This window comes from Salvelinus fontinalis, chromosome 12 (assembly GCF_029448725.1).
Source record: "Salvelinus fontinalis isolate EN_2023a chromosome 12, ASM2944872v1, whole genome shotgun sequence".
NCBI lineage: Eukaryota > Metazoa > Chordata > Actinopteri > Salmoniformes > Salmonidae > Salvelinus > Salvelinus fontinalis.
The window spans coordinates 4,332,344-4,348,164 of NC_074676.1; the positions used below are offsets into that span (position 1 = coordinate 4,332,344).

The 15,821-nt window shown below is 40.4% G+C and overlaps 1 protein-coding gene across 1 annotated transcript; it reads left to right on the forward strand.

Moving 5' to 3' along the window:
- The first annotated feature begins 558 nt into the window (after nt 1–558).
- Nucleotides 559–15,252, forward strand: LOC129866674 (bisphosphoglycerate mutase-like). Its single transcript, XM_055939462.1, has 3 exons — nt 559–653; nt 4,643–5,275; nt 6,060–15,252. Exons 2-3 carry the CDS (start codon nt 4,675–4,677, stop codon nt 6,233–6,235), a joined length of 777 nt encoding a protein of 258 aa, XP_055795437.1. The 5' UTR covers nt 559–653; nt 4,643–4,674; the 3' UTR covers nt 6,236–15,252.
- The last annotated feature ends 569 nt before the right edge of the window (nt 15,253–15,821 follow it).

Below are 15,821 nucleotides of genomic sequence, written 5' to 3' on the forward strand. Positions count from 1 at the left end.
ATTGTCACTTGCATGTGTAACTTTAGTCCGTCCCCTCGCCCCTATTCGGGCGCGAACCAGATACCCTCTGCACACATCAACAACAGTCACCCACGAAGCATCGTTACCCATCGCACCACCGCTAACTAGCTAGCCATTTCACATCCGTTACACATGCTCAACAGTCAGCTGCACAGTTCATCCCACAAAGTTAACACTGCGTTTGTGTGAGTGCGCGCGTGTGTGAGTGAATGCGTGTGTGTGCGTGCGAGCCTACGCATGTTGTTTGCATTGTGTATCAATCATAGTTTATACTGTCGTTTTTTTTACAAAAAAAGTACAGTATTTCCCACTTTGCAGGCAAAACACTAACATAGCAGATACTTAATAATGTCCACATTCAGTGACTTTTAAAATGTAGCCAGCTAAATATGCCATGCCACGCCTTCTTCCTCCATGATGACGGTTCCAGACAGCGCGAGCCGTTCCTTTCATCCGTCCATATATGGGCAGCACACGTTACACAAATCCCGCCCAAATGTGAGATTTACCGCTTCGATTGGACCACAAGCTGTCAGTCGCGGACTTCTTTTGAACGCTCTGGATGGTGTTACAAATATCTGTCATCAGTCACGACTGCACGACAATTGGTCTAAACTTGTAACTCACGCAGGGTAAGGTAGTGTCCATGCTATTATTGTAATACATTTTCAGTTTTAATTGTTATTGAATCGCATTTTGTAGCTTGAACGTCTTTACACGCATGCCCTCGTAAAAACGCATGCACGCTATCTGAATTCTGGACAGAGTAGGCTACCAATGTATGAGATGACAAGTGCAAGGCATCCCAGCTAACGTTAGCTGCTTTTATTGTCTGTTGATATGATGTAATAATATGGTATTGCGTATTCATTACGACACAGGGAATGTGTAATAGCCACATTTCGTTGTTTAGATTCAGCGTTACCCTGTGCAATTATGTTTAACTTGGGTTAACATAACCGTGTGTTGGTTTGTAGTATGCCACTTGAAATGTTTGACCTACCAGACCCACCCCTTAAACCTCTCAGCCATGTTGATGATGGCTACTGCTTCTGATATCACGCTCATTAACAATAGAGTTGCATACAAGTAAAATATTAGGCTTATAGCAAGCGGAGTTGTGTACATGTAACTAATAACAGTGCTTAATTAATAGTGTGTGCCGTGACAAAACGTATGCACGGGTGAAGGGTGACCTCAGTGGATCTGGAAGAAAAAAAACACATTTATAATAAAGCATTGCATGCATATCATCGCAATTGCTAGTGCCATAGAGTAGAAGCACTTACAGAAGTTGCAAACATGGGGAACATTTTTAGTAGTTTATGGTCCGGGAAAAATTGGGTATTTTATGAACGCATTTCATGCATTTATACAATGACTGGATACTTTGGCAGATACCTCACAAATGATCGAAATTACAGTTTACTTTGACACAGACAAACTGAGAATCTGAAATCAGTAAAAACAACCTTGTCTTGAATCCATCAATGGCCTAGGCCTCAACCTGGTCTCAGAGCATTTTGTATTATTCTGTATGTGAATCTGAGACACTCCATTTAGTGTGATAAGTTATGTGTGGTATGGTTACATAAGACAGATGCTTACTTAAGTAGGGGGGTCAAAATCAAAGGTAACAGTCAGTATCTGGTGTGGCCACCAGCTGCATTAAGTACTGCAGTGCATCTCCTCCTCATGGACTGCACCAGATTTGCCAGTTCTTGCTGTGAGATGTTACCCCGCTCTTCCACCAAGGTACCTTCAAGTTCCCGGACATTTCTGGGGGGAATGGCCATAGCCCTCCATCCCCGATCCAATAGGTCCCAGACGTGCTCAATGGGATTGAGATCCGGGCTCTTCGCTGGCCATGTCAGAACACTGACATTCCTGTCTTGCAGGAAATCGCGCACAGAACGAGCAGTATGGTTGGTGGCATTGTCATGCTGGAGGGTCATGTCAGGATGAGCCTGCAGGAAGGGTACCACATGAGGGAGGAAGATGTCTTCCCTGTAACGCACAGCATTGAGATTGCCTGCAATGACAACAAGCTCAGTCCGATGATGCTGTGACACACCACCCCAGACCATGACGGGCCCTTCCACCTCCAAATCGATCCCGCTCCAGAGTACAGGCCTCGGTGTAACGCTCATTCCTTCGACGATAAATGAGAATCCAACCATCACCCCTGGTGAAACAAAACTGTGACTCGTCAGTGAAGAGCAATTTTTGCCAGTGGGTCTGCCAGTCCTGTCTGGTCCAGCGATGGTGGGTTTGTGCCCATAGGCGAAGTTGTTGCCTGTGATGTCTGGTGAGGTCCTGCCTTACAACAGGCCTACAAGCCCTCAGTCCAGCCTCTCAAAGGCCTATTGCGGACAGTCTGAGCACTGATGGGGCGACACAATTGGCATAGCGTCGTCCGGGTTAGGGAGGGTTTGGCCGGTAGGGATATCCTTGTCTCAGTATGTAAAAATGTAATAAAATGTATGCACTCTACTGTAAGTCGCTCTGGATAAGAGCGTCTGCTAAATGACTAAAAATGTAAATGTAAAAAATGATGAAGGGATCGTGCGTTCCTGTTGTAACTCGGGCAGTGGTTGTTGCCATCCTGTACCTATCCCACTGGTGTGATGTTCAGATATACCGATCCTGTACAGGTGTTGTTACACGTGGTCTGCCACTGCGAGGACGATCAGCTGTCAGTCCTGTCTCCTTGCAGCGCTGTCTTAGGCGTCTCATAGTATGTACATTGCCATTTATTGCCCTGGCCACATCTGTAGTCCTCATGCCTCCTTGCATCATGCCTAAGGCACATTCAAGCAGATGAGCAGGGCCCCTGGGCATCTTTCTTTTGGTGTTTTTCAGAGTCGGTAGAAAGGCCTCTTTTAGTGTCCTAAGTTTTCATAACTCTGACCATAATTGCCTACCTTCTGTAAGCTGTTAGTGTCTTAACGATCGTTCCACAGGTGCATGTTCATTATTTGTTTATGGTTCATTGAACAAGCATGGGAAACAGTGTACCTTTACAATGAAGATCTGTGAAGTTATTTTGGATTTTTACGAATTATCTTTGAAAGACAGGGTCCTGAAAGAGGGACGTTTCATTTTTTGTTTAGCTAATTAGCAACTTTTCAACTGCCTTTTTAAGTATAACACACAAACGTCAACCCAAAGGTTGCAAGTTCAAATCTCATCAGACAATTTTTTGCTAATTAGCAACTTTTCAACTACTTACAAATTTTTTGCTGCTTTGCAATTACTTACCCTAACCTTTTTAGCTAACCCTTCCACTAACCTTTACCCTTTTAGCTAACCCTAACCTTAAACCTTTAATCTAACTTCTAAACTTAACCCTAACCTATATCCCCTAGCTAACGTTAGCAAGCTAGAATTCGTAACATTAGTTTTGCAAATTTGTAACATATTGTACGTTTGCAAATTCGGAACATATAAGACATTGTTGCGAATTCGTAACATAATGTACGTTTTTCAAATTTGTGACCTATAATCAGAATTTTAATTTTTAACATATCATACGAAATGGGTGATGGACATCCACAAATGAATACATACAATACGTAACATGTCATACGAAATGCATTGTTTACGTATTTACGTACAGAATAATACAAAATGCTCTGAGGCCAGGTTGTAGGCCTAGGTGTGTGGAGATATATTGTAGGCTACAATATGAGGAAATTATAGTCCGGAAAATGCTTTCCAATTTCACTGAATCACCCAATGATGCGCAGCTCACACGTTGCTGATGGCCAACGCGTTTGTGCCAAAAGCCTATCTCTCTCTTTTTTAACTTTACAAAGTAAGTCAAGTATTCTTTTAGCTTAAAGCAGACAGATTTGAGTCGTCTCTTTTCATCAGGAGCCATTTGCTTCCTGACCTTGTGTTTTCCCGTGACAGCAGAACTTCTATAACTTTGGCAAATGTATTGCAATTCGCACGGCTATGATTCTGTATGGAAATAAGTGATGGTGCAACGCTGGAGAGATGAGTTGCAGGCTCATGTCTATCAGAGTAGAGGGAGAGAGATCATATCAAGTTGATCTCATTCTAGTTCTGTGAGGGATACAGGCGCGCTTCTCATACAGCCATGGCCACGCGTTGCTTTCGAACAGGTTACTATGTTGGTCAAATCATAAGCCCAGGCCGGCCCAACTTGATTCATAAGCCCGGCTGGCCCAACCTGCTGGGATTGAACTTTGACCGCTTTTATTATAATTTTTACATTGCAAAAAAGTGAAAATAAGGTGGCTATTATTCAATCAAATAGGTTGTGGAACAAAGCAGTCCAAAACTGAGCGGTTCCGGCTCAAATTAAGCACGGGTAATAATACAAAGCACCACTGAATTGCTGCTGTACATTTAGGTTGTTGAGACTCATCAAGTAGCCTATTTGAGACTAGTTGAATCATTTTTATTTAAGTTGTGTGCTAAGTGACTGACGATGTTAGCTGGCCACAGTCACAGTCCAGTGCATTATGGAACTGAACCTGCACCCTCAGCTTCTATAATTCCACATGGTTTGTTTGTGTACAGTACAGGCTCCTGCTGCCAGCCTGTCCTTCCGGATGTACTATAATTCAACCCATTGTTTGTTTGTGTACAGTACAGGCTCCTGCTGCCAGCCAGTCCTTCCGGATGTCCAAGTACAAAGTCTTTGTGATGAGGCATGGAGAAGGGGCCTGGACCAAAGAGAACCGCTTCTGCAGCTGGGTGGACCAGAGGCTGAGTGAGGATGGGGTAAAGGAGGCCCTGGCGTGCGGTCACCTCCTAAGAGATGCTGGCTACCACTTGGATGTGGTCTTCACATCCCTGCTCAGCCGCTCCATCCACACAGCCTGGCTGCTGCTAGAGGCCATGGGGCAGGAGTGGGTCCCAGTGGTGAAATCGTGGAGGCTGAATGAGCGCCATTATGGTGCTCTGATCGGACTCAACCGCGCCGAGATGGCCCTAAACCACGGCGAGGAGCAGGTGAAACAGTGGAGGAGGAGTTACGACCTCACGCCGCCGCCTATCGACAAATCACACCCTTACTTTCTGGAGATCTACAACGACCGGCGGTATTCTACTTGCGATGTTTCTAAAGAGGATCTCCCTAAGTCGGAGAGCCTGAAGGATGTCTTAGAGAGGCTCCAGCCATACTGGGATGGCACCATTGTGCCGGAGATCAAACAGGGGAAATCGGTGCTCATCTCTGGGCATGGGAATAGCTGCAGGGCACTGCTGAAACACTTACAAGGTATGTGTGTGTGTGCGTGTGTGTGCGTGCGCGCGCAACCACACTAGGCTTGTCTGCATCAGCTCCACCATTATTACCATTGACATTTGCTGCACCTCTATTGTCCTTTTTTAGTTCTCTTTTGTTACTGCGGATTTGAGTAAGAGCTGCATGGCCACTTTCTCTTTCACTTCCATTCGAATGTTTGAATCTACAAAGGGAGTTCGCTAGGCCCTCTATGCTTTAGGCCTAGTTCGTAACTATCGTTCACTCCCATTTGGTTTATAGCAGTATATGTGAGTTCCAGAAATGGCACGTGGTTGAACTTGTACAAAAAGGGCACTAGGTTTATGTTACATCAGGCTACTGCCATGAGATCCACATTGACCTTTTAGCTCCTCCACTGGTCACCCTGTAACTTTATAGACAGTGATGTAATGGGGATATTAATTATAAATCATCTATGCTATATAGCAGGAATTTTTGTCTTGCTCATTTGTTGTCAAAGATGACCTACGTTATAGTCCTACAGTAGTCTATTGCACATAAGAAAGTTATTCCCTTATCTGTTTATTTTGATTTGGTTTTAATTGGTTATTGATAAGTTCAGATAAGTTTACTTCAGATAGCCCGTGTACAGAAATCAGAAAAGCTTTACATAAGAATATGGGATTAAGCTGTACTAACATAATGGTTCTATTATCGTCATGGTGATAGTATAATAGTATGCCACGGGTTGTTTGTTTACTGTGGTTCACAGCAGCACGACACTACTAATCAAACATGATCTCTATTATTTCAACAGGTATATCAGATGCTGATATCGTCAACGTGACGTTACCCACAGGAACGCCTATTCTGATTGAGCTGGATGAGAACTTCCGGCCCACCAAACCCATGCAGCTCCTGGGAGACCAGGAAGCCATCCAGGCAGCCATCAGGAAGGTGGAGGATCAGGGGAAGGTTAAACAAACAGCCTGATTGGCCTGAATCTAGTCAACTGAATTATATTCATTATAGATACTAGTGGCTTCTAGAATCTAGTCAACTGGTTGTAAGACTAATATACGAATTTGCCCAGGCCTGGGCTAGCACTTATTTGGTTGCCTGTTATGCACCATTAATCAGATTCACTCAAAGCTGAATTCTTGGATTTAATTCAATCAATATTAAGTACATGCTATTGTAGCCAGTAAGTCTCATAGTGAATTGACCGTATACATAATCGTGGTATGGCCTTAACCCAGGCTACCCTATTGGGTGCAACAAGGAAACAAAATAATATTGTTCATACAGAAATAAGTGGTGTCCTGAAGGGAGTTACATTAACAGGCATATTTATCATTAACAAGCATATTTGGTAATAGGCTGACTAAGCGTGTATTGAGGCATTTTGACATTAAAGGAATAGCAGCCTGTAAAACCATCAAATGTTCCTTAAAAAAAAAAAAAAAAAAAACTTTTTCAAACCTCTTTCACGTGCCTTCACTGCCATTATTCTCAATTTCTGTAGGACTTTGCGATGCAATTTTGTTAGTTCTTACAAGTGAATTATGACTGTGACAGAATACAGAATCTAGCAGTAAAATATGAGCCAGCACTAACAGGTACAAATGACGTTATTTATCAAGAAACTTTAAAAGCACTTCATAACAAGTATTACCTCATTGAGACTGACAGCCAGGCTATTCATTCCAAGACAGGTCGGTGATTGTGTGATCAAAGCTTCTTTTAGTACAGTAATGCTGTAAATGTGTTGTTGAAAAAGATAGGTCAAACTTGATAAGAACATGTCCGCTCATACGCTACATGCTAGTTTAAGAGAAGTTCGGATGAAATAACTGTAGTGCTCATGCGGTTAATCCTAAAATACCTACGTTGACATGCTGATTTATGACTTGCTGTATATTGCCGTATAATTTGACACAAAAGCTTCTCTTGTTTCAATTTGTGACCCACCACCTGGATTCGGTTCTATGCAGCAAAATCAGATTTGTAAAAAAAAAAAATTATTTTTTATTTTTTACATTGCATGAAAGTAGAGACTCAGAGCTAGAAAATGGTATTTGATACACTGCAGTTGAGGAACAATGGAAAATGTATTCTGCTTTGAATGTTGATGAACTTATTTTTGAGAAAATTGCTATTAATGTTTTGGTACACCTACTGGAGAGGTCTTCTTTGTCTACACCCATTCAACATGGTTCACACCCTCTTAAGTCTCACCCATCTCTTTAAGGATTCACATGTGAGCCCATGTGCTAAACAGAGGGAGTAGTGTAGTAAACAACTAAAGATTTCAAGGCTAAAAGGGGTAAAAGTAGTAGCCTACAATAAGGAAAAACTCCAGGTAAAAATATACTTTATCTAGTCCTATATCCTAATATGACATTGTTGCAGGTCATGTTGTTCAACACATTAGTATCTCTGGTAAACGCACACTATATCAAATAAAATCTATGTTTATTTAAGGTGTAAACGGTACAGTGAAATGGTTACTTGCGTAGTAGTAATATAAAAACAGAAAGAGTCCAGATAAAAAATATTTGTTCAATATTTTATAGTTATTAGATGACGCTTACCCAGACAAACCTGTCCATATTGATGGGTCATGTGTAACCACCCCACGGCCACATCTAGCTAAGTGGATGGGTCACTATTGTCTAGACATGTACACTTGTTCATGAAATACAAAAGATGTCTGTAATCAACCCCGGTCACACCTGGCTAACTCGATGTAATCATCTGGCAAAGTTGAGTCTTTTTGTTTAGACCTGTAGCTAGCTAAACAATGAGCCGGCATAATCCCAACTCCAACTACAATCAATAGAAACATTGTCATAGCTGTAGTATGAATCTGCAGGTAGCTGTGGTGGTAAAGCTAAAGCTAACCAACTAGGTTCAATGTTAGCTAGGTAACATTAGGCTATAACTAGCAACGCAAATGGATTTCTGATTTGAATACATTTAATTTTTGAATGGCAACAATAATAACAATATTACACATCAATACAGGGACATTCCTGTGAATACAATGAAAGAAATGATATAATACAACACCAGGCGAACCCCCCCCCCCCCCAAAAAATAGAATAATTCAGGACATTATTAATGTGACAAGGCAATGAGACATTAACAGCCATTCAGAGACATGACTTTTTCAGAGATATATGAATTTTTCCAACTTTTTAAGTTTCACAAGTTTGATAGATTTATAAAATTGTAACAGGTCAATGAAAAAAAACTACAAAATAAGGAATCGCCCCATTTTACATTTGTGAATTGTGCTTGAATATAATTTTCCAGAAAAATAACATTACCTGGTGAAACTTAGACAATTTCCCAGGTAATTTTGGAGGGTCAAAATCACATTTCTTTAGGAATTCAAGTCCACCAAGTTTATTAAACAGACTGTTAGGGATATGATACCACATAGAAGTAGGATTAGACAGACATGATATCAACATAACGACTCAAAATCAATAGCCTGTAAATCTCCACGATCATAGTCTTACTAATTGTTATTTCTGAATATTCCTCCAAACAAATCTTAATATAACAGAATTTACTTTTTTTATGTTATTAGAAGAAAGAGAAAGGGACTGACTTGGGTAAATGGTTCTAGATAAACCATCTGTCTCGGACAAAAGAATACGACCCAAAATTGAGATATCACATTGCTGCCACTGACTTAATGAAACTCTCATGGAATTAATCATATTATCGATGTTTAAAGATTCTCTATCTGAAACGTTTTTAGTGATAACAATTCCTAAATATTTAACTTCCTTTCTAACAGGTATGGAGGCAATGTTGACGAAGGCAATGTTGACGGAGTCACAGCAAAGAATTGTCATGAGATCACATTTGTTAAGGTTGAGAGTCAACCCAGGGGCCATAGAACATTTCTTGATTCTGTCAATAGCCAAGGGAATAGACGCTCTATCCTTTAGGAAAAGGGCCGTATCATCTGCAAATTGACTGATATTTATATCTTTACCAAAAATACGGATCCATTTTAAATTCTCAGATTTGTTAAGAAATATGGCTAGTAAATCTGTGGCTAAAATAAATAAGAGGGGAGATTGGACAACCCTATCTAAATCCTCTAGCAATAGAGAAACAAGGGGATGTACCATTACTAATAGCCACCGAACTGCTAATATCATTATACAGTACATCATCCTTATCACTTATCACACCTTATCACAGAAATCCACCCAAAAGTAGAGAGTTCTAAATTAAAAGTTGGGTTCTAAAGTGTCAAAAGCCTTAAAAAAAAAATCTGAAAACATTATAAATCCACCTTCTATGAACACTGTAATCTAAAATACCACTCGTATATGGTTATGGATACTGCTTCCTTTTAATGAAGGCTGATTGAGTTTCACTGATTATATCATCAAGGCCTTTTTCCAGCCTATTGGCATAGACATGGGCTAGTAACTTGTAGTCAGTTGCCAACAACGTGATTGGTCTCCAATTGTCCAGGTAAAGAGAGTCCTTCTTTGGGTTTGGGTATAACAACTATTATTCCCTGTTTTCTAAAAGAAGGTGGTAAGATAGCATAAGCAATTCCCTCTTTGTAGTCCGAAAGCAATAACTCTCTAATATCAGGCCAAAAATGTTGATAGAATTCAGGAGTCATGCCATCCGGTCCAGGAGATTTACCTATAGCCATTTGTTTAATGGCTTAGTCCAACTAAGTAATATCTATATCAGAATCACAGAGTTTCTTAAACCTTTCTTCTATAGGGTTAACCGAGTTATTAACTGAATCAAAAAAGGAATTCAAATCGCCTTCTGAAAGATGAGATTGATATAGTGAACTGTAGAAAGAGTATTTTCTTATTAATCACTTCAAGATCATCAGATATAGTGTCATTTACAGTGGGGCAAAAAAGTATTTAGTCAGCCACCAATTGTGCAAGTTCTCTCACTTAAAAAGACGAGAGAGGCCTGTAATTTTCATCATAGGTACACTTCAACTATGACAGACAAAATGAGGAGAAAAAAATCCAGAAAATCACATTGTAGGATTTTTAATGAATTTATTTGCAAATTATGGTGGAAAATAAGTTTTTGGTCACCTACAAACAAGCAAGATTTCTGGCTCTCACAGACCTGTAACTTCTTCTTTAAGAGGCTCCTCTGTCCTCCACTCGTTACCTGTATTAATGGCACCTGTTTGAACTTGTTATCAGTATAAAAGACACATGTCCACAACCTCAAACAGTCACACTCCAAACTCCACTATGGCCAAGACCAAAGAGCCGTCAAAGGACACCAGAAACAAAATTATAGACCTGCACCAGGCTGGGAAGACTGAATCTGCAATAGGTAAGCAGCTTGGTTTGAAGAAATCAACTGTGGGAGCAATTATTAGGAAATGGAAGACATACAAGACCACTGATAATCTCCCTCGATCTGGGGCTCCATGCAAGATCTCACCCCGTGGGGTCAAAATGATCACAAGAACGGTGAGCAAAAATCCCAGAACCACACGGGGGGACCTAGTGAATGACCTTCAGAGAGCTGGGACCAAAGTAACAAAGCCTACCATCAGTAACACACTACGCCGCCAGGGACTCAAATCCTGCAGTGCCAGACGTGTCCCCCTGCTTAAGCCAGTACATGTCCAGGCCCGTCTGAAGTTTGCTAGAGAGCATTTGGATGATCCAGAAGAAGATTGGGAGAATGTCATATGGTCAGATGAAACCAAAATATAACTTTTTGGTAAAAACTCAACTTGTCGTGTTTGGAGGACAAAGAATGCTGAGTTGCATCCAAAGAACACCATACCTACTGTGAAGCATGGGGGTGGAAACATCATGCTTTGGGGCTGTTTTTCTGCAAAGGGACCAGGACGACTGATCCGTGTAAAGGAAAGAATGAATGGGGCCATGTATCATGAGATTTTGAGTGAAAACCTCCTTCCATCAGCAAGGGCATTGAAGATGAAACGTGGCTGGGTCTTTCAGCATGACAATGATCCCAAACACACCGCCCGGGCAATGAAGGAGTGGCTTCATAAGAAGCATTTCAAGGTCCTGGAGTGGCCTAGCCAGTCTCCAGATCTCAACCCCATTGAAAATCTTTGGAGGGAGTTGAAAGTTTGTGTTGCCCAGCAACAGCCCCAAAACATCACTGCTCTAGAGGAGATCTGCATGGAGGAATGGGCCAAAATACCAGCAACAGTGTGTGAAAACCTTGTGAAGACTTACAGAAACTGTTTGACCTCTGTCATTGCCAACAAAGTGTATTTAACAAAGTATTGAGATAAACTTTTGTTATTGACCAAATACTTGATTTTCCACCATAATTTGCTAATAAATTCATTAAAAATCCTACAATGTGATTTTCTGGATTTTTTTTCTTCTCATTTTGTCTGTCATAGTTGACGTGTACCTATGATGAAAATTACAGGCCTCTCTCATCTTTTTAAGTGGGAGAACTTGCACAATTGGTGGCTGACTAAATACTTTTTTTGCCCCACTGTACATAGATGGATGTAATACTATTCCTAGTCTGCCTACTCTTCTCCAAATGAAAGAAATAAGTGAAATGTTTTTTCAACTTTTTTAATCCATTTGGCCTTTGAACAGATGAAGGCCCCCTGTTCCTTTTTCATCTTCATTTAAATCTAGTTTATTGCTCAGCCTGTTAATATCAACATCTGCTTGGAGAATCTTTTCTGAGCTAGCATTTTACCAGTAGTGATGGCAAGACATTGAATTCTGAATTGAATCATTTCCCATTTGTTCGTAGAAGAAAGAGCAGGATCGAGACAGGTCTCTCTGGTAAGAGCTTTAGGCTGTAAACCAAATGACTCATTCTTTAAAAGAAAAGAGTTACATTTCCAGTATGCTTTCGAAAATCTCTTGTCATTATCAAACTAAAAGGAAAGAATAATGGAACAATGGTCTGTCAGAGGAAATAGCTGAGGAAATACTACATTCACTGACAAGATTCATAATATTGGAAGAGGCCAACCAATGATCAATTCTAGATTTTAATTGTCTGTCGCTAGTTGTAGAGTTGAACCAAGAAAATTGTTTTAAAGTTGGATTCGGTGAACGCCAAATGTCGGAAAGTTGAAAGTTGGAGCAGAAATTTAGAATTGAGTTAATAAAACAATGGGCTGAATGCCTGGTGGGATACCTATCCATCCAGTCATGAGGAGCAACATTTGAATCCCCTCCAGCAATAATGTTATCTGTAGAATATTTGTTTTTCAATTCAATTAAGACTTCACTAATAGATGTTAGAAGAATATCGTTTTTTGACTGTATGTTATAACCATAAATATTTACCAATATGTAACATGACCCTTTTATATTCGAAAACAATAGTTATCCAGTGACCCTCAGCATCACACCTGCTTTCTTAAACTGTACCAGGAAACCGTCTGAAAAGTATTCCCACACCAGCAGAATGAGATGAGCCATAGCTAAAAATTATCTTGTCACCCCATTGTGAAGTCCAACATTTTTAAGTCAGCATCTGAGGAATGTGTCTCTTGAAATAAAAAACAATTGGACTTTAATGAATCTTTACAAAAACAAAAATTCAATGCGTTTTAAATTGGTACAGAAAACCCCTGGAGTTCAAGAGTAAAAAGCAAAGAAATGTTGAAGAGCAGAGTATCCGAGATAGAGTTGTCTAGAATAAACAGGGACCCTGAATATGACGGCAGCATAAGCCCTTCAAAAATGTACTTGACGAACAGTAACGACCATAAAAGGAAAATAAATGGATAGACCGTGTAATAACACATATTATATTAATAGTTTAGATCTTCAATGGAACTCTTAAACTTAAAATAAAAACATCTCTGACAGCTAATCAACCCATATGAAAAATAAATGGAGATTTACTTACATATTATCAATCTTGAAACAAAACGAAATGAATAATAGATAACTGATATCTTAGTATGCCATCAAATGAGAATCAAAAATCAGTGTGCTTACGTTGGTTAATGTTCACATTCAAAACTCGCCACTACGGACAGTATGGCCCTATGCAATATCACCTATATGTGGTGTTCAGATAAACGATTGCATGAATAAACCAGTTGAAACGGTATATGGCTTCATTAGTATAAGCAGGCCAACTCATGAAGCATAAATCAGTCAGGCACGTGGCTCCACCCTGCGGTCGTCAATGACAGCAAACCCCTCGCGAAAGGAGGCTTTTTTTCTCCCTGCGTCTTGCCTCATCGACCTGTGGCCACAGCTTCGCATGGGCATCCCTGTCGCGCTTGCTGAAATCTTCTGCAAAGCGAATGCCTTTCTCCCTGTAGATCGGCGCAAGTTTGGCACCTCTCCACACCTCGTCTCTCACGTTCCTCAACGCAAACATCATGATGACCTGTCTGTGTCTGTTCATCTCCTTTCTCTTATCTCCGAGACGGTGTACAACATCTACAGCGATGTTCATAGCAGGGGAATATGAAACAACTTTCCCAATAATGTCAATCACAATCCCTCTGATATTCTCACCATCAGTTTCAGGTAGGCTATTCAGTCTCAGCCCCCATCGGCGCTTGTATCGGTCCTGTTCATCACTGGCTGTGCGCAGCTCCTCGTTTTCTTTTGTCAGGGCATCAACTTTATTTTTCAACAGTTTCACATCCGTGGTAATATTCTTAATGCCTGCTGCATTAAACTCTGTAGTTTTGTGGGGTTTCGAAGGGGTTATTTGGACACCTGTACCGAAGACTAATTCCTCCGACCTCGATACCGTTACTTCTGGGAGAGTGTCAAAATCTTCCATAGATTTTTTTGCTAACTTCCATCTCAGCTAATGTTACTAGCTAGCTAGTCTTGGCTGAACTTGCTTGAAGTATAACAAAGTGGAAAAGCGATGTTCGATAAACCCCCAAAAAAGACAGCAAAAATTTAGAGCATCAATGTTATTGAGAAATGTAGCAAAACTTTTGTAGTTCTCGATTGATAATGTTGTCTTACACAGCGGTGGAAAGGACTATCAAGACATACTGAGCAGCTCACGTTATAGACAGAAGCATGCTACATGGCAGACCAATCCAAACTCATCTCCCGGCATGTCCAGCCCATCCATTATCTCAGCCAGTGTTACCTTAAAAGTAAAAGTATTCTTAACATAGTTTAGGTTATGTGAACACCACTGCATTTTCAATTGAATACAGTGCTACTAAAGATGTTTAAGATTTGTACATTATTGGGATACTAGTATTCAGGGCCGGTCCTGGCCGTTCTGCAGCCCTAGGCGGAAAAAAAATGGCTGCCATTACAAGAATAATCCCAGTAAGCAAAATGAAGTTGAAAAAACGTCTAAAATAAGTATTTTTCCAGATGTTGAAGTTGGGTTCAATTTAAGCTAAGTTTAAAATAGGTATTTTCCGGTCGTTGAAAATAGGTATTTTCTGGATGTTTAAATCAGGTAAATTTTTTGGTTCTGAATGAAAGTTGAAAATATGTAATTTATAGACGTCTATGTTTGGGCCAAATCAAGGCTGGTCCAGACCGGAAAAAAATCGGAACCAAACATAGACCAAAAAAATCCACTTTTACATTATGCGGCATAGGTCAGTGACAGAAAAATCTAATTTCAATACATTTCAAATTCAGGCTGTAACTCAACAAAATGTGGAAAAATTCAAGGGGTGTGAATACTTTCTGAAGGCACATTGTTTGTGGGGCATTACTGTGGTGTTTTTTTCCCCCCAGGGAAGATACATGTATGTTACTTTGTTTGTGTGTCTCATTTTGTATTGTACGTCTGTCTGTCTAATATTTTTGTTACGCTCGCCATCTGTGTCATAATAACCATCATCTTTGGTGTTGTGGTCATTAGGGAAATGACTAATATTATTAGTTAATCCCTAAAACCGTAAATGTGTAAATATATTGACACTACAAAATACTGTAGTCATGTCCTGTAATGTATTATCCCCACGGTTATACTAAATGTGCAATGATGACATTAAGTATTAAACTTAGTTTGAAAACTTGGCTTTGCCATTTGATGGTTTCCATGGTGGTTATAGAATTAAAGGGAAATGACTCACTCTGTAATTGTAACGAATGTGAAAATAGAGTCAATAACACCCGAGGACAGAACCAAGTGGAGTGACAGATATAGGGAAGATAATCAAGGAGGAGATGGAGTCCAGGTGAGTGTCATGAGGTGCAGGTGCGCGAGACGATGGTGACAGGTGTGCGGGATAATCAGCAGCCTGATGACCTAGAGGCCGGAGAGGGGAGTATACGTGATAGTAATGATATGACTGTCTCAGAAGTTTTCTTTGTGGTAAAAATGCCAAAGCTGTTTCAAAGATGTGAAAGTATATCAGTGTAGTTGGTAGTGTATTATGATAAATGTTCCTTTAAGAAAATGTCTGTTCCTACCTGTTGGAGCTACAGTTTCCCGGAATCATGATACAGTCAAGTGAACTGCAATGAGCAAAGCCCAAAGATAATGAACCTCGACAATAGATAATGAACCTTTTCGTCCGGGTGACCACAGGCGGATACAGCGGGGAGTGGATGTGTTAGTTATTTGGCATGAAGGAGAAGACGGG

Coding starts and splice junctions, on each gene's coding strand:
- LOC129866674 (XM_055939462.1), top strand. CDS start 4,675: ATGTCCAAGTACAAAGTCTTTGTGATGAGGCATGGAGAAGGGGCCTGG. Junction 5,276..6,059: donor ACTGCTGAAACACTTACAAG/GTATGTGTGTGT, acceptor TTATTTCAACAG/GTATATCAGATGCTGATATC.